Source organism: Phyllobates terribilis, unplaced genomic scaffold (assembly GCF_046119375.1).
Source record: "Phyllobates terribilis strain yellow unplaced genomic scaffold, ASM4611937v1 Scaffold_1__5_contigs__length_1240528914, whole genome shotgun sequence".
In the NCBI taxonomy this organism is placed as follows: domain Eukaryota; kingdom Metazoa; phylum Chordata; class Amphibia; order Anura; family Dendrobatidae; genus Phyllobates; species Phyllobates terribilis.
In genome coordinates, this window is record NW_027362761.1 from 264,232,684 (window position 1) to 264,259,707 (window position 27,024).

The 27,024-nt window shown below is 42.8% G+C and overlaps 1 protein-coding gene across 2 annotated transcripts; it reads left to right on the forward strand.

The window, feature by feature from the left end:
• Window positions 1-5: 5 nt before the first annotated feature.
• RITA1 (RBPJ interacting and tubulin associated 1) lies at window positions 6-20,015 on the forward strand. 2 transcript variants are annotated; one of them, XM_073671974.1, is made up of 3 exons: window positions 6-253; window positions 15,260-15,566; window positions 18,168-20,015. In XM_073671974.1, exons 2-3 carry the CDS (start codon window positions 15,292-15,294, stop codon window positions 18,592-18,594), a joined length of 702 nt encoding a protein of 233 aa, XP_073528075.1. In that variant the 5' UTR covers window positions 6-253; window positions 15,260-15,291; the 3' UTR covers window positions 18,595-20,015. The 2 variants fall into 2 exon arrangements, with proteins under 2 accessions (XP_073528075.1, XP_073528084.1); XM_073671983.1 differs by lacking the exon at window positions 6-253 and adding an exon at window positions 540-662.
• The last annotated feature ends 7,009 nt before the right edge of the window (window positions 20,016-27,024 follow it).

Below are 27,024 nucleotides of genomic sequence, written 5' to 3' on the forward strand. Positions count from 1 at the left end.
CCATTACCCCTATAGGAAGGGTGCTGTTCTTTGTGCTGTCATGTTGTGCTTTCATGTACAGTGTCGTATTGTTTCCGCTGCCTGCAGTGTGTAGTTAGAGCAGGGCACTGGGCTGGTGGTGTGGGGCCGGCTCTATGGCACAGGCTGGGGCACCGCCGGGGTGAGGGCGCCTCCTGAGTAGTGGCGCGGTCCTAGCGCTCGGTTGTTGTGCTATTGCCATGGGAGCCCGGGCTGGTGTGCCGTCAGTGAGCAGGTAACGGAGGCCATGCACACGGAGAGGCCGCTGTATACGCTATTATGTGCGGTTTGGCCAGTTAGATGAGCAGGTTGGTCACCCAGGGCACAAAGCTGATTGTAGCTCCTGTCTGCTCATGAGGCCCCCTGGCCAGGGCAGAGCTGTGTGAGGGCAGCATGTCAGCACAGGGTCTCCCCCGCTCCGTGCTTTATCCGCAGGTCAGGTGTTGGCTCTGTTCACACCTTGTTACTGCCGGGCGTAGGAGCTGATCTGCAGTACCGGCTGTGGCCACTACGGAGTGTATGGCGCTGTCATGTTCTGCCTCCTATGTGGCTGACATGTGGCCTCTGCTGGAGCTGATTACAGCGGATCGGTGGGGTTACCGGCCACCACAGTGTGACCAGGTGTCGATGATCGACAGGACCAGGTTTTGCTTTTGATGATTAATCTGCCATGGCATTACAGAGATAACATGATGTTGTGTAGCCCTGCTGTGGTCCCACCAGCCATAACTTCACAACACACAAGCCCCTCCTGGTTCTTGTACTGTGTAAGGCCTCGTTCACACATTAGTATTATTGCGTTAGTGTTCGTTTGCCAAAGCCAGGAGAGAAACTGATAATTGAAAGACTGACACCTGTTCTGTGTTTTGGAGATGCTCCTGATCTTGGCATACAAACACTGATGCTAAGCTACCGAGCCTTAGGCCACGGTCCCACTATCAGTATTTGATCAGTATTCGGTCAGTATTTTTTCTCAGGAGTGGGAGCCAAAACCAGGTGAGAAACAATCAGAGAAAAGGTATAATAGAAACAAGTCACCAATTCTGCATTTATCACCCACTCCTGGTTTTGGCTCCCACTTCTGAGAAAGAATACTGACCAAATACTGATAGTGGGGCCGTGGCCTTAGCCTAAGGTTTTCCAGACTGTGTGGGTTTCTTTGATTTGAGTTGCATACGCCAGTGGACCTGGAGTCCACACATGTCCTTGTGCAAAAGCTCCACCTTCACATGCTATTCATTGTGATTACATGTCAGGGGTGGGGAACCTCTTTTTTCTGCCCGGGTGCCATTTGGATATTTCTACCATCCTTCGGGGGTCGCACAAAATGATCAACTTGAAATGTATTCTGCTATATTTGGTGGAACATTTAATTATCTCACCTGTAATGTGATGGCTGGAGCTGCTTCTCCTTGCTGCGGCTGTGATGTTATTAGATGGTATTGGTGATGTTGCTACTTGCAACTGCTTTTCCAGGTTTGCATCAGTCTGACGTGCAGGCGACTATGCGATGAATTCTGAAAAGACCTCGCAGCAGTAAATTCTGCACGCAGATGTATATTACACTGCAGGTCTCCTCAAGGGGAAAATCACTGCTCACGTTACATTTATAGAACTCAAGCAGTGTGGGGGGGGGTGTCTGCAGTATATACATCACATAGGAGACACTGGGGTACATACAGTGGCTTGCATTGCAAAAGTCCCCCACCTCCTTGGCATTTTTCATGTTTTGCTACCTCACAACCTGGAATTTCACTTTTTTTTTGAGGGCTTGTATCAGTTCATGTAAAGAACATGCCTACACCTGTGAACATTTAAATAACTGAAAACTTCAGTGTGCATAACTATTCACCCCCCTAAAGTCAGTAATTTGTAGAGCCTCCTTTTGTGACAATTACAGCTGCAAGTCGCTTTGGATAAGTCTCTATGAGCTTTCCACATCTTGCCACTGGTATTTTTGCACATTCCTCAAGACAAAACCGCTCCAGCTCCTTCAAGTTAAATAGGTTTCCCCTCGTGAACATCAATCTTCAAGTCTAACCACAGATTCTCAATTGGATTAAGGACTGGGCTTTGACTAGGCCACTCCAAAACATTTACACTTTTCTCCTTAAACCACTCGAGTGTCGCTTTAGCAGTATGCTCTGGGTCATTGTCTTGTTGGTCTCAAATCACTGACAGACTGAAACAGGTTTTGCTCAAGAATATCCTTGTAATTCGCACCATCCATCTTTCCCTCGACTCGGACCATTTTCCCTGTCCCTGCTGCCGAAAAATATCCCCACAGCATGATGCTGCCATCACTATGTTTCACTGTGGGGATGGTGTTCTTGGGTTGATGAGCTGTGTTGGATTGGCACCAGACAGAGTTTACCTTGGTGGCCAAAAACTTAAATTTTGGTCTCTTCTGACCACAGCACCTTTCTCCATACATTTGGGGAGTCTCCCACATGTTTTTTTGGCAATCTCAAAGCGAGCCTCACAATTTTTGTGTGTAAGTAAAGGCTTTTTTCTGCACACTCTTCCATAAAGGCCACCTCTATGGAGTGTACAGCTTATTGTGGTTATATGGACAGATACTCCAGTCTCTGCTTGGGAACTCTGCAGCTCCTTCAGGGTTTCCTTTGGTCTCTGTGCTGTCCCTGTGATTAATTCCCTCCTTGCCCGGGCTGAGAGTTTTGGTGGGTGGCCCTGTCTTCGCAGGTTTGTTGTGGTACCATGTTCTATCCATTTGATGATAATGGATTTGATGGTGATCCAGGGGATCATCAGAGATTGGGATATTTTTTTATAACCCAACCCTGACATATTTTGAAAACAAGTTTGGCCCTGACTTGTTTTGGAGATCTCCTTGGTCTTCATGGTGTTTGGTTAGTGGTGCCTCTTGCTTAATGCTGTTACAGCCTCTCTGGCCTTTCAGAAAAGGTATAGTGTATATACTGACAGACCATGTAACAGATTGCTCACACATGGACTTCATTTCACTAAGCATGTGACTTCTGAAGGTAATTGCCTGCCCCAGAAATTTTTAGGGGCTTCATAGCAAAAGGGGTGAATACATATGCACATGCCAATTTTTAGTTATTTGATTCCATAAATTAAAAGGGGTTTTCCCACAAACAAAAGTTCATTTTAATCAATGGCTGTGTCTGTGCAAGAACATGATCTGATCATACCACCAGTCCTGGGCAGGGGAGGAAGCCAAAGAGTATACAGACATTACAGCACAGGATCACAGCTGATTATTTCTCTGAAGTAAAATATTGTTTAAAACAGGGTTCCCCAACTCCAGTCCTCAAGGCCCACCAACAGGTCATGTTTTCAGGATTTCCTTAGTATTGCACAGGTGGTGGAATTATTGCCTGTGCAGGTGATGCAATTATCACCTGTGTAAGGCTGTGTGCCCACGTAGCATTTTTCACGCGTTTTTGATGCGGAATTTCCGCAGCGTAAACGCTTGAAAAACGCTTGGTAACACGCACCCCATGGTCCCCAATGGGATTCCGCAAGTTCTATGCACATGCTGCGGATTTTTCCGCAGCGTTTATGCTGCGTTCAAAAATCCGCAGCATGTCATTTAATTTTGCGTTTCCGCAAGCAGAATTGCCTTTGTCCAATGCATAAAAAACGCAAGGCAATTCCGCATGTGGAAAACGCGTGATAAACGCGCGATAAACGCGTGCGGAATTCCGCATGCGTTTTTCCGGGAGAGGACTTGCATTTATGCAGCAGAAATTTTCTGCTTCATAAATGCAACGTGGGCACATAGCCTAATACTAAGGAAATCCTGAAAACATGACCTGTTGGTGGGCCTTGAGGACTGGAGTTGGGGAACCCTGGTTTAAAAACAGAGAAATGTTTTACCTCACAAAAAGAATCCGCTGTGATCCCTGCTGTAATGTCTGTATACTCTTTTGCTTCCACCCCTGTCCAGGAGATGTGGTATGATCAGACCATGTCCCTGTACGTTCACACAGCCATTACACAGTACACAGCAGGGGCACATTTATAAGATTATCTCAGCACAGGAACATTTTATTTAAACACATCCAATTGTGGAAGTTATTATTATTCCAAGATTTATTGATTAAAATCAACTTCCGTTCGTGGGAAAACCCCTTTAATCCCTTTACCCCCGAGGGTGGTTTGCACGTTAATGACCAGGCTAATTTTTACAATTCTGACCACTGTCACTTTATGAGGTAATTACTCTGGAACGCTTCAATGAATCCCCCTGATTCTGTGATTATTTTTTGGGGACATCTTGTACTTCATGATTGTGGTAAAATTTCTTTGACATCACCTACGTTTATTTGTGAAAAAAAATGGAAATTTGGCAAAAATTTTGAAAATTTCGCAATTTTCAAACTTTGAATTTCCATGCCCTTAAATCAGAGAGATATGTCACACAAAAGAGTTAATAAATAACATTTCCCACATGTCTACTTTACATCAGCACAATTTTGGAACCAGAATTTTTTTTATTAGGGAGCTATAAGGGTTAAAAGTTGACCAGCGATTTCTCATTTTTACAACAAAATTTACAAAACCGTTTTTTTAGGGACCACATCACATTTGAAGTCACTTTGAGGGGCCTTTATGACAGAAAATATCCAAAAGTGACACCATTCTAAAAACTGCACCCCTCAAGGTGCTCAAAACCACATTCAAGAACTTTATTAACCCTTCAGGTGCTTCGCAGGAATTTTTGGAATGTGGAAGAAAAAAATGAACATTTATTTTTTTTCACAAAAATGTTACTTTAGACCCCAATTTTTTTATTTTCGCAAGGGTATCATTAAAAAATGAACCCCAAAATTTGTTGTGCAGTTCCTCCTGAGCACGCTGATACCCCATATGTGGGGGAAAACCACTGTATTGGCGCACGGAAGGGAAGGAGCGCCATTTGACTTTTTGAATGTAAAATTTGTTTGAATAATTAGCGGATACCATGTTGCTTTTGGAGAGCCCCTGATGTGCCTAAACAGTGGAAACTCCCCACAAGTGATCCCATTTTGGAAACTAGACCCCCAGGGAACTTATCTAGGTGTGTGATGAGCACCCTGAACCCCCAGGTGCTTCACAGAAGTTTATAATATTGAGCCGTAAAAATAAAATTTTCACATTTTTCCAACAAATTTTTTTTTCAGCCCCCAATTTTGCATTTTCATAAGGGTAACAGGAGAAATTGCACCATGCAATTTGTTGTGCAATTTCTCCTGAGTAAGCCGATACCCCATATGTGGGGGAAAACCACTGTTTGGGTGCACGGCAGGGTTCGGAAGGGAAGGAGCGCCATTTGACTTTTTGAATGTAAAATTTGCTTGAACAATTAGCGAACGCCATGTTCCTTTTGGGGAGCCCCTGATGTGCCTAAACAGTGGAAACCTCCCCCAAGTGACCCCATTTTGGAAACTACATCCCTCAAGGATTTTATCAAAGGGTATAGTGAACATTTTGAACCCAGAGGTACGACACAGAATTTGATAATATTAGGTCGTCATATTGAATAAGTTGTCATTAGTCTTGAGTGCAAGTGCTCGCTACGTGAGTTTGCATCGGGTACTCGGGTATGCACAAAGTATCGTCCTTCATATCCTTGATAGGAACAGGAAACACACGAGGTTAAAAGGCCCCTCCCTCCACCCCAACTCCAGTGTTTTTCCTGTCCCTATCAGGGACGCACACAGAAGAGGATAATGTTTCCAGGAGCAGGAATTCCTGAAGCCGGGCGCAGGAGGATCAGGCTGGGGTCCTCGCTCTCCTCCCCACCCTCCTGCCAGGATCCGGAGGCCGACACCCCGCTGAAACCAGGGGTCCCTCAACCTTTTTTCCGGTAGGAGTGGAACTGTCTCCCCCCAAAGGGGGCTCTGGGTTCCGGCGCCAAACTGAAAATTAAAGGGGAAACACCTTTTTTTCTGACGATGCAGATGGAAGACAGGTGAAAAAAGCTATTTAAGGGGGATGGGACCACGGTTATCAGTCAACCAGCTCACCAGTAATGGCAGATCAAACCTCTGGTCGTTCTGACACTCCGACTGAACCTCCAGTCCAAGTAAGTTACTGAGTATTTCCCCTCTTCTCACCACATTCCTATTTGTCTGCGGTAGTAAAGAGTCTTGTGCTCCTTGTCATTTTAGGACAAGGAGACACCTAAAAAAGACACGATGACATCAGCTCCTAAGAAAAGGAGATGCTCCATCAGTAACAAGAAACTACCGGACACATATGGTTATGCTCTACCTGTATTGCAAAAGTTGTCAAAGAAGAACATTTCTCCTTCATGTCAGATTTAAGAGCCATAGTAAGAGAGGAAGTGCAGAGTACTGTCACAGACTTAGTCGCTCCGCAAGCTCCTCAGGGTGCGCCCCGTCTCAAGAGGCCACGTCAGGAGCTGGAGTCCAGTTCTGGGGAAGAAGAGTTGTCAGATTTTTCTGCCCCCAATCAGGACAGGGAAGACTCTATCACTAACCCCCCAGAAGAGAAGAAACAATATCTCTTCTCCTGGGAAGATACCGATACGCTGTTAACTGCAGTAAGAAACACTATGCAGATAGTTTGGGGGGTTGAGAACCCGCAGGAATAAGGTTTTTCCTGTGAATAATCACATTAAGGCAATGATCCTGGAAGAGTGGGAGGATGCAGAGAAGAAGCTAGTAATTCCCAGAAGCTTCAGAACTCGCCTACCATTTGAACCAGAAGATATAAAATTATGGGACGAAACCCCAAAAATTGATATACCGATTGCCAGGGTAGCGAAAAAAACATCCATCCCGTTTGAGAATTCGTCATCTCTAAAGGATGCAATGGATAGGAAGGCAGACAATCTCCTTAAAAAGACCTGGGAACCATCTGCGGCGATAATAAAAGCCAATATTGCATCCACTTCAGTGGCAAGATCCATGAGCATATGGCTGGAACAGCTGGAAGACCACCTGAGGAGGAAGACATCCGGAGAAGAGATCCTCGACTCAATTCCGCTTCTTAAGATGGCAACAGGGTTTGTTGTCGACGCTTCGGCAGAATGAATAAGATTTGCTGCTCGGAATGGGGCCCTTTCTACTGCATCCAGAAGAGCAATATGGCTAAAAACCTGGTCAGGAGACAGTCATTCTAAAAGTAAATTGTGTGCCATTCCCTTTTCAGGTCTCCGGGTGTTTGGTCCAGTATTGGATGAAATACTGGAGAAAGCCTCAGATGAAAAAAAAGGGATTTTCGGAGGAGAAACATAAGACTGTGTCCTCCTTTCGGAAACCTCGTTACCAGCAAAAGCCAGAATATTCCAGAAAAGGGAAGTCAGGTAGATGGAGCTACCAGAAGGGAGGTATCTTGAGGAATCGACTTCCCACTACAAGTGCTAACACACATGACGCCAGGAAAGTAGGAGGAAGACTCCAAGATTTCCACAGAGCATGAATGAAGATTACCAACAGCCCATGGTTTCTCCAATCTATCGCACAGGGCTACAAGATAGAATTCGGACAGATCCCGCAGGGAAGGTTTCACCTGACAACAACCCAATCCGCCCTGGTCTCCAAAAGACTGCTAACAGACGTGAGAAAACTGATAAACTCAGGAGCAGTGATACCAGTACCAGAAGCAGAACAGTTCCTGGCCATTTACTCTGGTCTTTTTTCAATAAAAAAACCCAGGGGTGATTATCGCACCATAATAAATCTGAAGTCTCTAAACAAATCAGTCGTTTACAAAAAATTAAAAATGGAGTCAATCAGGTCGACAATTCCCTTAATCGGACACAACATGGTGATGTGTACAATAGATCTCAAAGAGACCTATTATCATGTCCCAATTCACCGTCACAGTCAAAAGTTTCTATGGTTTGCACTAAAAGAAGGAAACACCATTCTACATTACCCGTTCACTTGTCTTCCATTTGGCGTATCTTTACCAAACTGATGGCCGAAGTTATGGCGTTCCTCAGGGAACAAGGAATATTAATCATTCAATATCTAGACGACTTCCTGGTATTGACAGACTCTCCACAGCAGCTGAAAACCAACCTAACATCAACCATCCTGACCCTAACAAATTTAGGATGGATTATAAACTGGGAAAAATCACATCTTCCAGAAAGAAGGAAGATTTTTTTGGGGAATCCTCCTCGACTCAGAACAACAAATGTCGTTTCTGCCGGAAAAGAAACAGACAGAGCTCAGGACCAAGATCAAGAAATTCAGGAGGAGGACGAAAGTTACCATTCGAGAATGTATAAAAATCCTGGGTCTCATGACAGCTTCCATATCGGGAGTCAGGTGGAGCCAATTCCATTCGAGACAATTGCAGCAACAAATTCTATCTACCTGGAATCAGAAAATGGTCGATCTGGACAAAAGGGTTTCCTTATCGAAGGTAACCAAAAGATCATTGACTTGGTGGACCTCCAAGGCCAACCTACAGGAAGGAGTCAAGTGGAAATTAACCCCATTCGTGACTCTCACTACCGATGCGAGCAGCAGAGGCTGAGGGGCTCACGTAAACAGTCAATACCTGCAAGGTACCTGGGGGATGCAGGATCGTCCCAGATCATCAAATCTGAGAGAGCTTCAGGCCGTCTGGGAGGCGTTGAAAAGGTGTCAAAACATCTAAAAGGTCAACATGTCAGCGTTTTAACGGACAACATGACATCAGTGGCTTTCCTCAAACATCAGGGCGGTCCACGTCCCCACCTTCTACAATCCTTGGCGGGAAAAATCTTCCAGTGGGCAGAAAGATCAGTCCTTTCAATAGCTGCAGTTCATCTAAAAGGTTCCCACAATACAGTAGCAGACTTCCTCAGTCGAGAAACTGTTCTACAGTCAGAATGGGAGTTGAACTGGAAGGTGTTTTGTCACGAAACACATCGATGGGGCATTCCCCAATGGGATCTCTTTGCCACACGGAAATTCTTCTCCCTCAATCCAGAAGACAGACCAGCAGGGATAGATGCTTTATCTCAAAGATGGAACATGAATTTAGCATATGCATTCCCTCCTTTACCTCCTAGACCCAGCTTTTTTACCAAAAATAGTTACCCCTTTCCATATGAATCAGGAGATGGTCCTACCCTCTCTTTGTCAGGACTATAAGAATGATCCGGAATTAGCCTTCCACTCACTTGATGTCAGGAGAGTAGTTCTGCAATACTTAGAGGTCACGAAGGACTGGCGCATAGATTCCAACCTATTCATATAGTTTGGGGGAAAAAATAAGGGGAAAAAAGCAACAAAATCTACATTAGCAAGATGGGTCAGATCAGTGATTAGTCTAGCTAGCTTATTTACTTAAGGGGAAGTCCCCTCCAGAAAATATTAGAGCCCATTCTACCAGGGCTATGTCCACATCATGGGCAGAAAGAGCAGGGGCATCTGTGGACCAAATCTGCAAAACAGCAAGTTGGACAAATCTGAACACCTTCTGTAAACATTATAAATTGGACATTCTATCAGGCCAAAAGATGGCCTTCGGAAGGAAGGTCCTCCAGGCAGTGGTCACACCCTAAAATGTATACTCTGGTATTCTCCTGATGGTGCTGTCAGGAGGGACGTCCAGGAAAGTAGGCATTGGACCTACCGGTAATAGGGTTTCCAGGAGTCCTTCATGGGACTGACCCATTATATTCCCTCCCTAAATATTTCTGAAACGGCTATGTGAAATTAACATAGGTTGTTGAAAGGCAAATAAAATAGAGTTGCATCCATCCTGGTGTGGTACTTGAAAAATCACTGGAGTTGGGGTGGAGGGAGGGGCCTTTTAACCTCTTGTGTGTTTCCTATCCCTATCAAGGATATGAAGGACGACCTCCTGATGGTGCTGTCAGGAGGGACTCCTGGAAACCCTATTACCGGTAGGTCTAGCAAAAACTAGCAAAAAGACTAGTTTTTGCATCGCCATATTTTGAGAGCTATAATTTTTCCATATTTCGGCCGACAGAGTCATGTGATGGCTTGTTTTTTTGCGGGACAAGTTGACGTTTTTATTGGTACCATTTTCGGGCACGTGACATTTTTTGATCGCTTTCTATGCCGAATTTTGGCAGTCAGAATAAACAAAAACCAACAATTCAGGAATTTTTGGGGTGTTTTGTCTTTTTTTATGGCGTTCTGCGTGTGGTAAAATTGATAAGGCAGCTTTATTCTTCGGGTCAGTATGTTTACAGTGGTACCACGTTTATATTTTTTTTATGTTTTGGCGCTTTTACACAATAAAAACTTTTATAGAAAAAAGAATTGTTTTTGCATCGCTTTATTCTGAGAGCTATAACTTTTTTATTTTTCGGCTGATGGAGCTGTATGGCGGCTTGTTTTTTGCGGGACAAGATGACGTTTTCAGCAGTACCATTTTATTTACATTCGTCTTTTTGATCGCGTTTTATTCCATTTTTTGTTTGGCAGTATGATGATAAAGCATCGTTTTAAGTTTTGTTTTTTGTTTTTTACCGGGTTAACTAGTGGGACAGTTTTATGGGAACCGATCCCTGCACATAGCATCGGGTGTCAGCTGTGACAATCAGCTGACACCCGGCGGCGATTTCGCCCGCACCGCTTGTGTGCGGGCGAAATCGCCAAGGCGTACTAATACGTATCTGGCCCATACACTGTGTGCAGAATTATTAGGCAAATGAGTATTTTGATCACATGATACTTTTTATACATGCTGTCCTACTCCAAGCTGCATAGGCTTGAGAGCCAACTACCAATTAAGTAAATCTGGTGATGTGCATCTCTGTAATGAGGAGGGGTGTTGACTAATGACATCAACACCCTATATAAGGTGTGCTTAATTATTAGGCAACTTCCTTTCCTTTGGCAAAATGGGTCAGAAGAGAGATTTGACCCGCTCTGAAAAGTCCAAAATTGTGAGCTGTCTTGCAGAGGGATGCAGCAGTCTTGAAATTTCCAAACTTTTGAAGCGTAATCACCGAACAATCAAGCGTTTCATGGCAAATAGCCAACAGGGTCGCAAGAAGCGTGTTGGTCAAAAAAGGCGCAAAATAACTGCCCATGAATTGAGGAAAATCAAGCGTGAAGCTGCCAAGATGCCATTCGCCACCAGTTTTGCCATATTTCAGAGCTGCAACGTTACTGGAGTATCAAAAAGCACAAGGTGTGCGATACTCAGGGACATGGCCAAGGTAAGGAAGGCTGAAAAACGACCACCTTTGAGCAAGAAACATAAGATAAAACGTCAAGAATGGGCCAAGAATATCTTAAGACTGATTTTTCAAAGGTTTTATGGACTGATGAAAGGAGAGTGACTCTTGATGGGCCAGATGGATGGGCTAGAGGCTGGATCAGTAAAGGGCAGAGAGCTCCACTCCGACTCAGACGCCAGTAAGGTGGAGGTGGGGTACTGGTATGGGCTGGTATTATCAAAGATGAACTTGTGGGACCTTTTCGGGTTGAGGATGGAGTGAAGCTCAACTCCCAGACCTACTGCCAGTTTCTGGAAGACAACTTCTTCAAGCAGTGGTACAGGAAGAAGTCGGTATCGTTCAAGAAAAACATGATTTTCATGCAGGACAATGCTCCATCACATGCATTCAACTACTCCACAGCGTGGCTGGCCAGTAAAGGTCTAAAAGAAGAAAAAATAATGACATGGCCCCCTTGTTCACCTGATCTGAACCCCATAGAGAACCTGTGCTCCATCATAAAATGTGAGATCTACAGGGAGGGAAAACAGTACACCTCTCGGAACAGTGTCTGGGAGGCTGTGGTGGCTGCTGCACGCAATGTTGATCGAAAACAGATCAAGCAACTGACAGAATCTATGGATGGAAGGCTGTTGAGTGTCATCATAAAGAAAGGTGGCTATATTGATCACTATTTTTTTTTGTTTTTGTTTTTGCATGTCATAAATGTTTATTTCTAAATTTTGTGCACTGGTATTGGTTTACCTGGTGAAAATAAAGAAGTGAGATGGGATTATATTTGGTTTTTATTAAGTTGCCTAATAATTCTGCACAGTAATAGTTACCTGCACAAACAGATATCCTCCTAAGATAGCCAAATCTAAAAAAAAAAAAACAACTTCCAAAAATATTAAGCTTGGATATTTAAGAGTCTTTTGGGTTGATTGAGAACATAGTTGTTGATCAATAATAAAAATAATCCTCTAAAATACAACTTGCCTAATAACTCTGCACACAATGTAAGGCCCTGGGCACAGATACGTATTCGTATACCCTGGGCCAGAAAGGGATTAATTTTTGCCTATATTTTTCTCACTTCATTTCACCAACTTAGACTATTTAGTGCTGATGCATCGCACACAAATCGGCTTTCAAAAATATTTAAACCTAGGTTGTAATACAACAAAATAGGTAAAAAGCCAAGGGGGTGAATACTTTCGCAAGCCACTGTACATCTGGGGAAACACCGGGGGCACGTATACATCTCGGGAGGGGCTGGGACTGCGGCAGCAGTTGTCGGTCGGACTGCAGCACAAAGCACGCTGACTCAGCCCACTATGCACATCTTGACACAGGATGTAATCCTTTATTCCATTCGCCACAACGTTCAGCAGTAAATGCTGTGTATGCAGTGGCAATTAAAGACCCGGTGTTTTCCCACCGCTGGCCCGAACACTGCGATTTCCGGGAATCTGCTTGGTGGACGGAGAAAACTACATTTGTGGGCCGGAGGTTCCTCAACCCTGTTGTGTGTGATGCCCAAAGCTGCCATAACACCATTGTCATTGTTACTGGGTGAGAACCCTTTCTTCAGAATAGAACTGCACAATGTCTGCAATGAAAGTAAAGCCAGCCATACACATTAGATGGTTGTCAGATGAGCTATGCTTTGGCCGATCATTCGGCAGACATCCATCAGCCACTCCTTTCTCCTATATAGTCTCTGCTCTGGCAATCTGGATTGCCAGTGTTAAGTCTTGTACTACCTGGTGAGGAGTGAAGGATTCTGTGTTCGGTAGAGGCATTTAAGGAGGGTTGCTCTGTGACGGTTGCTTGGAGTTTTGGTTGTGTGCGTAGTCCATTCCTCTATTATTTTTGTTTACCCTCCTAATCCCTTCAGTTTTTTTCTCTCTGTTGTCTGTGAATCCATATTTTGTGTGTTTGGTATTTTCATTTATCCCTGTACGTCCTTCCTTGTTTATCTGTTTTGCGTATTTACATACACTATTCCTCCCCACTTACCTGGGTAACCTGGGTGGGGGAGGGGACAGATAAGGTCTGATTCAGGAGAACAGAATCTTCAACATCAGAAGTAACCTGGGGAGCAGGGATAGCTAGGGTGTCCCTAGCATTAGGTAGGACAGGGAAGGAGCCCCTGGTCCTGGGTTATCAGACAACAGTATCGTGACACAGATAATCCCTTTGGAGGATATGAACACATTCAGCTGAATTTTTGTTTTTACCTAATGCATGTATCTTGGGCTAAAAATATTTGTGTAATTAGGTTACATTAAAAGGGGTATCTGACTTTTTCTTTTTTTCCCCTTCACCCATGACCGCACCTGAGAGAGAGTGGGATCCCACTTTCTATCCCTGGACAAGAAGCCAAGAACACAAAATAAAAATGCAACTCCCATTTCCTTCAAAGTGGTATCATGTCCTCTGGATGTAGAAGCCTTGAGCACACAGCTGGAGCAGCCGTGAATTATAACACAGCATAGCAACCTCTAGTAAGAATGGCACGGAGTACAGGGGCCCAGTTGGGCGCTGAAATGTTAACATCAGTTTGGGAGAATCTAGATTTAATGCTTCATTACCTACTGCCTCATGTTTGGTGTCTGGCTTGTGGCCTTGCGATTTTCGCGTGACCTGCGGCCTTGTGATTCTCATTTGGGTTGCGCTCTTGCTTGGGTGGTTGGGGCACTTGTCTTGTGAGCGGGATGTCCTCATTTGGGATCTCAGCAGTGTAGCTGATTTCAGTATGAAGCTTAAAGCATGTGTCTTGGTTGGCTGCCTCGTGTCTGACCTTGTGTCTTCCATGTTGGGCTGGCCGCCTCATATCTTGCCTCGTGTCTTGCATGTTGGGCTGGCCGCCTCGTGGCATGACAACTGTTTTTTGACCGCTTCGTAGTTGTTGAATAGCCTACCACAGGAGTTGGAATCTGTGGTTTGGCTTACCGACTCCACAGCCCTCGTTGCTGAACCCATCGGCCACTAGGAACCCTAGTCAAGGCCTTGTTAGGGTCACCAGGTTCTTTGAATCACTTGAATTCTGCTTCCATTGATATGCTAAGTCTTAGTACCAGTTTATATATACTTCACTTGTTGGGTAGGTGATTTAACAAGTACAGCATATTTAATTAAATCTGAGGTAGATAGCTAACCATACATATAAGTGAAGTCTATAACTGTAGACCCTCTCTAAAGAAAAAAAAAAAGTTGTAACCAGTGAAAGGATTTCTTTTTTATCTCTTGATCTTTTTTGTTGGAGCCCCAAATCGATAAAGACATTATCTTGATTGTGAAAGTTTTAGATATCGTTCAATCTTCCTTCCTTAAGCACTATCCATTGAACTAGGATATTCTTAGGATCTTTCTTCAGGTGTAAGATCCTACAGGGGGCTCCCTCCCTATCAGAGGATTCCTTGGTCATCGTCTCTCTGGTGCTGTCGTAGGTGAGAAGAAAAATAATTACTTACCAGTAATTTTATTTTCCTGCACCCATGACAGCACCTCTATTTTTCCCTCCCTTTGGAGTATGGTTGTTGGTATTTTTCCTCTTCTCACAATGAAGAATGGGCTTGAGTAAATGTATAAATAATAAAAAGAATAATGATTATAATTTGGGTGACTCCTACTTGACTTCTTGGAAGCCACATTGAAGTGGGAGTTTCCTTTTTATTTTGTGGAGGGGCTCAGAAAAAGAGAAAAAGACCGATGAAAAATTGACAAACTCCCTATCAAAACGAGTTGACTCACAGATTCTCAGTAAACTCCTTTCAGCAATTTGCAGGAAAACAAAGAACCTATAAAAGATAAACTGTTCAAAATTTTTAATGAAATCGTATAGCAAAAATTATTTTTAGCTTAAGTTATTCATTTAGGTAAAAAAAAAAAGTCCTTAAAGGTGTCCGTATCCTTTTAAATACAATACGGAACTAAGAGAAAATAAATAAGATGATCCCAGTGTTAATGTGTCTTTTAATTTTATCATGTGATATCAGTTTTAATAGCTCTTGCCCTAGTGGTAATGTAAAAGATGATGGTAACGTGAAGATGTTAGTAATGTACCTTATGCTGATAATAAACCACATTGTAAATTATCTGTAGATCCCAGGACTCCCGTTCTCTCTGATGTTGACATGTCACTGGATCTCTCCATTACTGGGCAGCGCACATCATTGCCACCCAAAAAAAGAAGTGCTTACAGATATAAAGCCTCTAACTCCTTTGTTGATGAGACCCTTTTTGGCAGCTCTGGGGGTAAAGTGGACCCAGCTCTTCAGTGGACCATAGGAACACCGGCCCAAGAATCCTTTCTAAGGCACCCAGAAGAGGAGAAGCATACAGCGAGCAATGCCACTGCTAGGACTGCCTGCTCACCTGTAGGGACTCCTCGGAAGAAAACACAGTACAGGTAAGAATTACTTCTGATTGGTGAGAAATTACATAATGGTAGGTATAAAGGGACTGAAGATTGTTTCAGTGCTAATTCAGATCTCTTAAGCTGAAAGTTTTGAAATTCCCTGTTTTGGAAACCTGAGTTCTCTTGGCCAGTTCTATAAGACATCTCTCTTCAGAGGACCTTTCCTGCATCGCACCGAAAAATCATTTATTTTAGTGAATATTGTATAATGCTTGATTCCCTCTGTGGTGGCGCTGCAGGGTAATTGAATATTTACTGCCAGGTTTCCCTTTATTTAACTCAGTCTAGCAAAAAAAGTTTTGACTATTTCAGCCATTGCAATTTTTAACATGTTACTGTACCAGAGCTGTCCTTGTCTACTGTAAGTGCTGCTGTTGTGAAGTAGTAACATATAGGTCTAGAAGCAAAGTGTAAAGGCCCCCATATAAATTTATTTTTTAGCTTTTAATTATATAGTGCCATCATATTGTGCAGCACTTTACAGACATCATCATCGCTGTCCCCAATGGGGCTCCCAATCTAGATTCCCTATCACTATGTCTTTGGATGTGGGATGAAACCGGAGTACCCAGAGGAAACCCACACAAACACGGGGAGAACATACAAACTCCTTGCAGATGTTGTCCTTAATGGGAATTGAACCCAGCACTGCAAAGCAACAGTGCTGACCACTGAGCCACCGTGCTGCCCCATATTCGACTAATGTCGGCTGAACCCAGTAATATCAGCAGGATCAGCCGATGGTCTAATGTGAATGGGGCTGATTGATGGCTGGTACAGATATCGATTGCGCATGTCCGATTTCGGACTGCCAATCATATTTTTCTTCCAGAGATAAGCTGCTTGCTGGCTGAACCATTGTTCCTCTGAAAGCGATCTAATTTGTATAACCAGTCCAAGCTTCTCACATGTTTTAGAAGGGATCTTAGTGCATAAATTGTTCGTTAAGATCTTCATGGTTTTGGCTTGCCTTAGTGAGAAGTACCACACACAGGCCCCGACTCATTAACCCCTTTACGACCTATGATGTATAGGTACGTGATAGGTCGCCTAACCCTCTTTGATGCGGGCTCCGGCTCTGAGCCCGCATCTTTTCAGGTAAATGACAGCTGATCTGATCAATCATGTGCCCCTAACAGCCGGGGTTGGAATCGCCATCCTACCGCTGCTGTTAACATGTTAAATGCAGCTATCAATCTCTGACAGTAGTGTTTAACATGCCCGCGCTGGAAACGCACGTCATAAGACCCTCCCATCAGTGCCCCTGTCACATGATCACGGGGCACCGATAGGTTGGCATGACAACCCATGATCTGCAGGAGACCCCTGAGATTGTCATTGCCGATCTGCTATGAGCGCCGCCCAGTGGCTAACGTTCATAGCAAATGAGCATTTCTGCTACACAAAGCTGTGCAAAATGGTATCAATAAAAAACGTCAGCTCGGCACGCAAAAAATAAGCCATCACCCCGCCCCAGATCACTAAAAATGGAGACGCTACTGGTTTCGGAAAATGGCACTTAGGATTTTATTTTTCAAAAAAGAACCTATACATGTTTTGGTATCTACGAATTCGTAATAACCTGGAGAATCATAATGGCAGGTGAGTTTTAGCATTTAGTAAACATGGTTAAAAAAGAAAAGAAACTATTGTGGAATTGCACTTTTTTTGCAATTTAACTGCACTTTTCCGGTACAATATGTGGTAAAACCAATGGTGCCGTTGAAAAGTACAACTCGTCCCACAAAAAACAAGCCCTCACATGGCCATATTGACGGAAAAATAAAAAGTTATGACTCTGGGAAGAAGGGGAGCAAAAAACGAAAACGCAAAAACGGAAAATTCCAAGGTCGTGAAGGGGTTAATGCTTTTACACCAGAAAGCGGGGGTCAAGGCCACAGCTCGTCTAATTAATGACGAGTTGTGGTGTTCCTTACACCAGAAATCTCACTCTAGTCCCTGACCGGAGTAAGATTGGTGGCGTGGCGCATGGGGAGTAAGCCACTTGTCATACAATAGATTCAGGAGGGTCTGACTCTACTACGCCCCCTTATCAAGGCTGGCAAGAAAATCTCCTTTCTTGACAAATCAGGGTCATAGGGTTAACACAGATTGTCTTAATGCTTGTAATACCTCACTTCACAACATTGCTCTTGCTTTATCCTGTGATATTAATCACCTTGGGTCCCAGCCATGAGACCATCCAGGGTCAGTTGATTGGTGAAAATTGGTAATGACCTAATTTTTCTCTAAAAGGGTTTTCCTAAAATTGAAAGTTATAGGATAAGGGATAACGTACTAATCACTGGGATGCCAGCCTTCCTGTCTGAATGGAGCAGAGGCTAAGCATGCACACCTTCACTCCATTCAATATCTATTTGGGAAAACTCCTTTGATTTAATTTTTGCATAGTATGAGTGAGTGTTAAGACTGTCACTGTCTATTCCAATTAGAATTACTGTTTCATGTAGCAAATGCCTGTGTGTCATGATAGGAAATCTACTAGTCCCACTGGTTGTAAGATACTGAAAACTGCTCATTCTGGAGTTAGACTATAAGACATTTGCTCTTTTCTTCTCTTCCATTTTTCAGGGTAAAGAGTCGCTCACCTTCTTATTGTGATGAGTCTCTTTTTGGAACAAAGATAGAAGACTGTAGTTGGGAAGCTCCATGGGTGAAAAAAGAAGATTCAATTCGTATTCGTCCCCTTCTTTGGAGCCCCCCACCAATAATGCGGCCCCAGAACACCAAGATCAATACCAACCAAATTCCTGTTCGTGCTGTTCACCCTCCTGATGATAGAAATGGTACTATTGGGACACATAATGGGAAAGGGAATTTTTGGAAGCCCCCAGAAAGTGGCTCTGATTCTGGTGGATGCCCTTCTGTGGGTGATCCACCAACTAGTGCCAAAGCTTGCTTGAGCTCACATAGGAAGGATAGTTCTCGATCATCAAGCTGCTCAGGAAGACTGACTGCAAGGAGAGGCTTCTTAACAGACAGGCCACCCTGGAAATGATTTGTGCTTTGGAAAGGAGTCTCTTGTTCTTATTCATTGTTGTGGCATATTGGTGTTGTACATGGGGTCTCTTTCTTGGGCACCCTTTCTATAAACCAGAAAGGAAGTCTCTCTGTATGAACCCCTCGAGCTATTCTTGTATTACATGAACAACAATTTAGCTGAGTGACCACCATGTAAGAAGGGCTCTTGAACTTCCAGATACATTTTTGAATACTTTATAGTGAAAGACAACTGCTGATGCTCCTCTCAACCACAAAACGTGGTCAAGCTTTATTACAAAACCTTGAATAAGCTGAGTATTCCTGCTGTCGAAATGACAAACCCAAAGGGACCACCATTATAAGTCAATGGGTTCCATAAATGACTGTATCCGTTGTAGGACAGATCTGGTGGTGTGAACAGAGCCAACTGTAAAGTATTCACAAACCTACCCAACATATACTATATATTTCCTTCCGGACTGGTGAAGGGTATTTAGAAGATATCCACATGCATCATGATGTTGCTAGGAATTATCAGACAGCACAATATCACATTTGGACTTTAAATCTCCCTCCATGAAAATAGAATAGAAATATAAAGGACATAATTAACAGACTGGTCAGGGTTGTTAGATGATGACGTATGTACTGTATGTAGCTGTCTATTAAGTGGCCAGAAAGACCAGAGTAATTCCAGGAGAAACCCGCTGCAGACCAGATGACTATCTCGACTTTTCCCTATGCAGATGTCAAGGGAAACAAGCATCATTGGGTTGTTGGAGTCTAGCACCGAAATATGCCCCTATTCTTTGAAAATGCACATGGGCAAGTGTGTATGTGAGGATTGCAAGAAATGGCTGTTAGCAGTGGTCTGTACGCTTGCTCAGCTATCTACAGTATATCTAAGATAGAAACAAAATGAGCAAATACCCTGCTGTAAGTAAAAAGTAATAGTATATATAAATAACAAAGGGTGCTTGGTAAGCACTGTTTTTGATTTAAAAAAAAAAATCTTAAAAGCCATTCCACCGTGACAGGGTGTACCCAAATCAGGACAGTCCTATACTATCTCTAATAATAAAAGCTTACTATGTGTCAAAAACGACCTCAATGTGAATAAGGACAGAGCATAACCAGAGCCGGACTGTGAACACCCAACCATAGGAAGCTATATAAATGCAATGCCCAGCTCAAAGAAAGGGAGGCCACGCTCTTGTATGTACAGAGTACAAGAACTTAAAGCAAACCCCAAAAAATGAGTCTGTCTATAAGTTAGTATACATGCAACGTGTAGGAGCAGGTTCACACTGGTCATTAAACAGACAAAAGCTAAGATAGACACAAAATGAGCAAACTGTCTGCTGTAGGTAAATGAAAAGTAATAGTATACAGTTATATGAAAAAGTTTGGGCACCCCTATTAATCTTAAGCTTAATGTTTTCTTAAAATTGGTGTTTTTGCAACAGCTATTTCAGTTTGATATATGTAATAACTGTTGGACACAGTAATGTTTCTGCCTTGAAATGAGGTTTATTGTACTAACAGAAAATGTGCAATCTGCATTCAAACAAAATTTGACAGGTGCATAAGTATGGGCACCTCACCAGAAAAGTGACATTAATATTTAGTAGATCCTCCTTTTGCAAAAATAACAGCCTCTAGTCGCTTCCTGTAGCTTTTAATGAGTTCCTGGATCCTGGATGAAGGTATTTTTGACCATTCCTCTTTACAAAACAATTCCAGTTCAGTTAAGTTTGGTCGCTGAGCATGGACAGCCCTCTTCAAATGATCCCACAGATGTTCAATGATATTCAGGTCTGGGGACTGGGATGGCCATTCCAGAACATTGTAATTGTTCCTCTGCATGAATGCCTGAGTAGATTTGGAGCGGTGTTTTGGATCATTGTCTTGCTGAAAGATCCATCCCCTGCGTAACTTCAACTTTATCACTGATTCTTGAACATTATTGTCAAGAATCTGCTGATACTGAGTGGAATCCATGCGTCCCTCAACTTTAACAAAATTCCCGGTGCCGGCATTGGCCACACAGCCCCAAAGCATGATGGAACCTCCACCAAATTTCACTGTGGGTAGCAAGTGTTTTTCTTGGAATGCTGTGTTTTTTTGACGCCATGCATAACGCCTTTTTGTATGACCAAACAACTCAATCTTGGTTTCATCAGTCCACAGGACCTTCTTCCAAAAAGAAATTGGCTTCTCCAAATGTGCTTTTGCATACCTCAGCCGACTCTGTTTGTGGCGTGCTTGCAGAAACGGCTTCTTTCGCATCACTCTCCCATACAGCTTCTCCTTGTGCAAAGTGCGTTGTATAGTTGACAGTGACACCATCTGCAGCAAGTTGATGCTGCAGCTCTCTGGAGGTGGTCTTAGGATTGTCCTTGACTGATCTCACCATTCTTCTTCTCTGCCTTTGTGATGTTTTTCTTGGCCTGCCACTTCTGGCCTTAACAAGAACTGTCCCTGTGTTCTTCCATTTCCTTACTATGTTTCTCACAGTGGAAACTGACAGGTTAAATCTCTGAGACAGCTTTTTGTATCCTTCCCCTGAACAGCTATGTTGAATAATCTTTGTTTTCAGATCATTTGACAGTTGTTTTGAGGAGCCCATGATGCCACTCTTCAGAGGAGATTCAAACAGGAGAACAACTTGCAAGTGGCCACTTTAAGTAGCTTTTCTCATGATTGCATACACCTGGCTATGAAGTTCAAAGCTCAATGAGGTTACAAAACCAAAAAAAGTGCTTTAGTAAGTCAGTAAAAAGTAGGTAGGAGTATTTAAAACAAGAAAATGATAAGGGTGCCCATACTTATGCACCTGTCAAATTTTGTTTGAATGCAGATTGCACATTTTCTGTTAGTACAATAAACCTCATTTCAAGGCAGAAACATTACTGTGTCCAACAGTTATTACATATATCAAACTGAAATAGCTGTTGCAAAAACACCAATTTTAAGAAAACATTAAGCTTAAGATTAATAGGGGTGCCCAAACTTTTTCATATAACTTTATATATAAATAACAATGTGTACTTGGTAAACTGTGTTTTTGATTAAAAAATGGGTAGAAGCCATCCCACCATGATAAGGTGTGCCCAAATCGGGACGGTCCTATTCTACCTCTAATATTAAAACCTTACCATGTGTCAAAAACAACCTCAATGTGAATAAGGGCAGAGCAGGACTGGAGCCCCGCACTCTGAGGGGGCCCCCCGCAACTGCACCACTTTTAAACTGCATCGGCAAGCACAACGCGCCGATACAGTTAAACTCTCCTGCAGAGCCGGGAGACATGATCTCCCTGCACTGCCACGTTGCCGCTGTGGGGCCTGTGAGCCGGGCATCATGGATTCCAATACAGTTGAAAGCAATGATGAAAGAGCTGACACTTTATCATTCTTCCTCTGCGTCTGACGTCTCAGCGCAGCGGAGACGATGACGTCTTTTCATTGCGCCTGCTGTGCAGAGCAGTGAAGACAAAGCTTTAGAGCGCTCACTGCCGAGACCAGAGCAGTGGGGGGAACAAGGAGGAGAGGTGAGTATTGTTTTATTTTTATTTTTTTTTGTAATGGGGAGTGCATTATACTGCGTGGAGGACTACAGGTTTAATCATACCATATGGAGGCCTATGGGGAGTGCATTATACTGTATGGAGGCTACTTAGGGGGTCATCATACAGTTGGGGATAGATAGGGACGGTGCTGGAAATGTGAGAATTCAAATATGTTTATGTTGTAATCTCTGCAGACGAGTCGTGGCTGGAAGAATTTGTCATATCGGTCTGGACCAGATGGAAAAGTGAATAACTCCACCACAAAGAACGTCAGCTGTAAGTCACTATCTGTAACTGTACTGTAATCTCTTACATGTTCTGCAGCACTGGTATCTACCACTATATGGTCATCATATGGCGGTAATAGCAGCCTTTGGTGTTTTATATAGAGATTTTTTTAGTAACAGCACAGTCATCTGCTGAGGTTCTCCTACATCCACTATTAGGGTGCGCCACCATAGCTGTAATCAGGGTTACCTGGTTAGTTGCCCACTCAGAAATTTTGTACTCCCCACCCCCGAAACAATCCGCTAGCTACCCCTCTGATGGGAAGCTGTATAAATGCTATGCCCATCCAGTGTGAACATGAATCGCAATGTGTTGCATGCATACCAGCTTATACTCTGGATCATTTTTTTAGTTTATCTACAGTATACCTCCAGATTTAGTCTACATAAAATGTTCTAATTATTACATATTTCACCACAATAAGCTGGAGAGTCAGAACGGATTATTTATATGTGTATAGGTGAGCGAAAATATCTTGGGATAGAGGAGCAAGATTTGGCTGTGTGCAACCTTGGTTGTTGCTGTTCCAATATACTGGCATCCAGTATTATTAAATACCAGGGCTGTGGCGTTGGTAAGCCTAACCTCCGACTCCTCAATTTCCCTGATTCCTGACTCCACAGCCCGGCCTCACTACTGAGCGTGTACATAAAGTGCAGCACAGATTCATCTCAGCTAAAAGCCTAGACCCTTAGCTCAGGACTAGAACAAACATTTATAGGACATTTCATAACTTTCCCAAATTCTTCTGAAAACCTTTACAACACATACTGCATTGTACTACTGTACCCAAATTATTTTACATTTTTGGAGTTGATTCATTTTTTACCGACTCCACCAAAATGGACACCAACTCCACGACTCAGACTCCACAGCCCAGTTTAATACAATGCTGGGCTATTGCTATTTCATGGGTACTTTGCACAAATATATTTAAGAGGGTTGTCTTCTGAAGATAACTCATGTGCTCTATTGGAGCATATAGATGTCAGAGTAGGGGTTCTTGCTCTGTCCTCACCTCATATAATAATAATGGAAAACCCGTCAGACCAGGCCTGTACATGCCTTGTAGTACTACATTCCCCCTGTAGGGGAAGCCTGCCAGATGTGGCTTCTCCAGCAATAACTGAATTCTGGAGTATAGAGGCTGGACTCTATTTTTCATAAAGACAGCCCCTTTACCAACTGCTGGCAGTGCCTTATGCCACTCCTAATGTGGAATTGAGGGTGCTTTATCCACCTCTGTGCATCTTTTGATTTTAAGTGATTCATTGTATAAATGTGTGTTCTGATGTATCTGCCTTAATAAGATTTGTGATTTTTTTTTTTTTTTTTTTAGCATCTTTTGATTATTTCCTATATACATTTCTGTATTATATGAATGTGGTTTGTATTTTATTAATCTTTTGAATAAATTATCTATCAATATGACAGGTTATTCTGAGTCTCTGGTTAGTTTCAGGTTAGTCTATGCATCATTTTTCATGCTGGAGACATCGCCAGTGTTTTCCATATGTTATATCAGGTATTTCAGCACGACCTCTCAGGTGAAGAGGCTGAGCTGCAATACCAGACTCAGCCATTGACCAGAGTGATGCTGTTTCGGTGGGTTAGCTGCTATCCGGTTTTGACAACAATGTTAATGGCAAACTAAGTAACCATTCTGCATTTCTAATACTAATTTCTAATTTAGTAGTTCTTCAAAGTACGATAAGACCAGTAAAACAGTTTGGTAAAAGTGAACTGCCTTTAACCCCTTCACCGCCCAGCCTGTTTTCACCTTCATGACTAAGCCAATTTTTTTTTTTAATTCTGACCAGTGTCGTTTTATGGGGTAATAACTCTGGAATGCTTCAATGGATCCCCCTGATTCTGAGATTGTTTTTTCGTGACATATTGTACTTCATGATAGTGATAAAATTTGTTCGACATGACTTGCATTTCTTTGTGAAAATATCGGAAAATTTAGAAAATTTTGAAATTTTCAAACTTTTATGACCTTAAACCAGATAGTTATCACACAAAATAGTTAATACATAACATTTACCACATGTCTAGTTTATATCTGCATCATTTTTGAAACATAATGTTTTTGTTAAGAAGTAAAAAGGGTTAAAAGTTGATCAATTTCTCATTTTTCCAACAAAATTTACAAACTATTTTTTTAGGGACCTCATCGCATTTGAAGAAACTTTGAGGGACTTATGTGACAGAAAATATTCAAAAATTGCACCCCTCTAAGTGCTCAAAATCACATTCAAGGGGTTTATTAACCCTTCAGGTGCTTTTTTTTTTTTCTCAAAAATGTTACTTTAGCCCCATTTTTTTTATTTTCACAAGGATAACAGGAGAAAATAAACCCCAAAATGTGTTGTGCAATTTCTCCTGAGTACACTGATACCCCATATGAGGGGGAAAACTACTGTTTGAGCGCATGGCAGGGCTCGGAAGGGAGCACAGTTTGACTTTTAGAGCGCAAAATTGGCTGGAATAGTTAGTGGATGCCATGTTGCATTTGCAGAGCTTCTGATGTGCCTAAACAGTGGAAAACCTCCACAAGTGTTCCCATTTTGGGAAACCACACCCCTCAAGGAACTTATTTAGAGGTGTGGTGAGCACAATAAACCCACAGGTGCTTCACAGAATGTTATAATGTTGAGCTGTGAAAATTAAAAAATAAATTTTTCCCACAAAAATGTTAGTTTTGCCCCAAATTTTTCATTTTCAAAAGGGTAACAGGAGCAATGCCTGTTACTATACAATTTGTTGGGCAATTTCTTCTGAGCACACTGATACCCCATATGTGGCCTTAACTACTTTTGAGGCACAGTGCAAAGCTCAGAAGCGCCATATTGGAGTTCAGATTTTGCTAGAATGGTTTGAGAGTGCCATGTCACATTGGCGGAGCCCCTAAGGTGCCAGAACAGCAGAAACCCACCCCCCCCTTCCCCCATAAGTGACCTCATTTTACAACCTACACCCCCCCATTGAATTAATCTAGGGTTGTAGTGAGCATGTTGACACCACATGTGCCCCACATAATTTTATACTATTGGGTGGTGAAGAAAAGAATAATTACTAGTGATGAGCAAGCGTGCTCCTTTAACCCTTTCACCGAGCAGGCTCGGGTGCTTCCCGAGTATCTTTGGTGTGCTCGTATATTATGTTGCAGTCCCTGTGTCTGCATGATTTATGGCTGTTACATATCCTAAACACATTCCGGGATTGCCTGTTTGTTAGGGAATCCTCATGCTCGCTCATCACTAATAATTACATTTTTACCACTAAATGTTGTTTTAGCCCCCAATTTTTTATTTTTATAAGGGTTAATGGGGAAATATGGACCTCTGTTTCTTGTGCAATTTCTCCTGAGTGCGCCAATACACCACAAGTAAACGAGAACTACTTTTGTGGTACAGTGGAAAGTTCAGAAGGGAAGGAGCGCCTTATTATAGTGCAGATATTACTGTTATGGTTTGTGGGTGCCATGACCCACTGAAAGAGCCCCTGAGGTGCCATTCAGCAGAACACCCCCCATAAATGACCCCATGTTACAAACTACACCTGTTAATGAATTCATCTAAGGGTGCAGTGATCATATTGACACCATGGGTGTGTCACAGAATTTTATACCATTGGGCGTTGAAGAAAAAATATTTACATTTTAGCACAAAAATTTTGTTTTAGCCCCAGAGTTTACATTTTCACATGGGAAAATGGGTAAAAATGGCACCAAAATTTATCACGGAATTTCTGCTGAACATGGAAATATCTCATATGTGGCTGTACAGTACTGCTTAGCCACAAGGCGAGACTCTGGAATGACGGTGTGCTATTTGCTTCCAGGAACACAGATTTTCCTAGAATAGTTTGCGGACTCCATATACAGAAGCCCATAAGTGCTAGAAAAGCAGAATACCCCCCTCAAGTGATCTCATTTTGGGAATTTATCTATGGGTGTAGTGATGATTTTGACTCCATGGGTGTTTTCCAGAAAAAAGCATCAGTGGATGTTGCTGAGCAAAAATTGCAAATCTGCTGTTGTAGTGCCCAATACATTATGCCCACCTCTTGCTTCTGGAGACATGCACCTGTAAATTAGGCTGGCTCTCATTGTCATTATCATTATTACAGAAATGACAAACATGTGGACACTAAATGCGGTTTAGGTACACTGTGGGGCGAGGAGCCATAGCACATTTCCAGAGCCTTTGTGCTACCAGTTACAGGGAAGGCCCCTATATTTCCATAGACAGATGGGAGACTTTTTTTGGATTAAGTTAAAGCTTTTATTGTCATTTTATATAACATTTCGGATCATATTTATCCGGTGCTCTATGCTACTTACATTGGGGTTTCTATCTAAATCTACGAATGACTAGATTCAAATGAAACCCGAGGGATCCATTCACTATAACGAGGCAACAGAGTTAATCTGGACTCCATCTAGCCTCTGTTTAGCGTTGTCCTTCTTTTCAGAAGTGCACAAAACTGTGGCGAACCGCGCTTATATGCGCACTTAAAAAAACTGACACTGCCGGATCATAGGCCAGACAGCATCCACAGTGTCTCCATCTGCCTCATTAT

Excerpts from the sequence above, each read along its gene's own strand:
- RITA1 (XM_073671974.1), top strand. The coding sequence starts at position 15,292 with ATGTCACTGGATCTCTCCATTACTGGGCAGCGCACATCATTGCCACCC. Across the intron at positions 15,567-18,167 it reads CGGAAGAAAACACAGTACAG|GGTAAAGAGTCGCTCACCTT; the intron begins GTAAGAATTACT and ends TCCATTTTTCAG.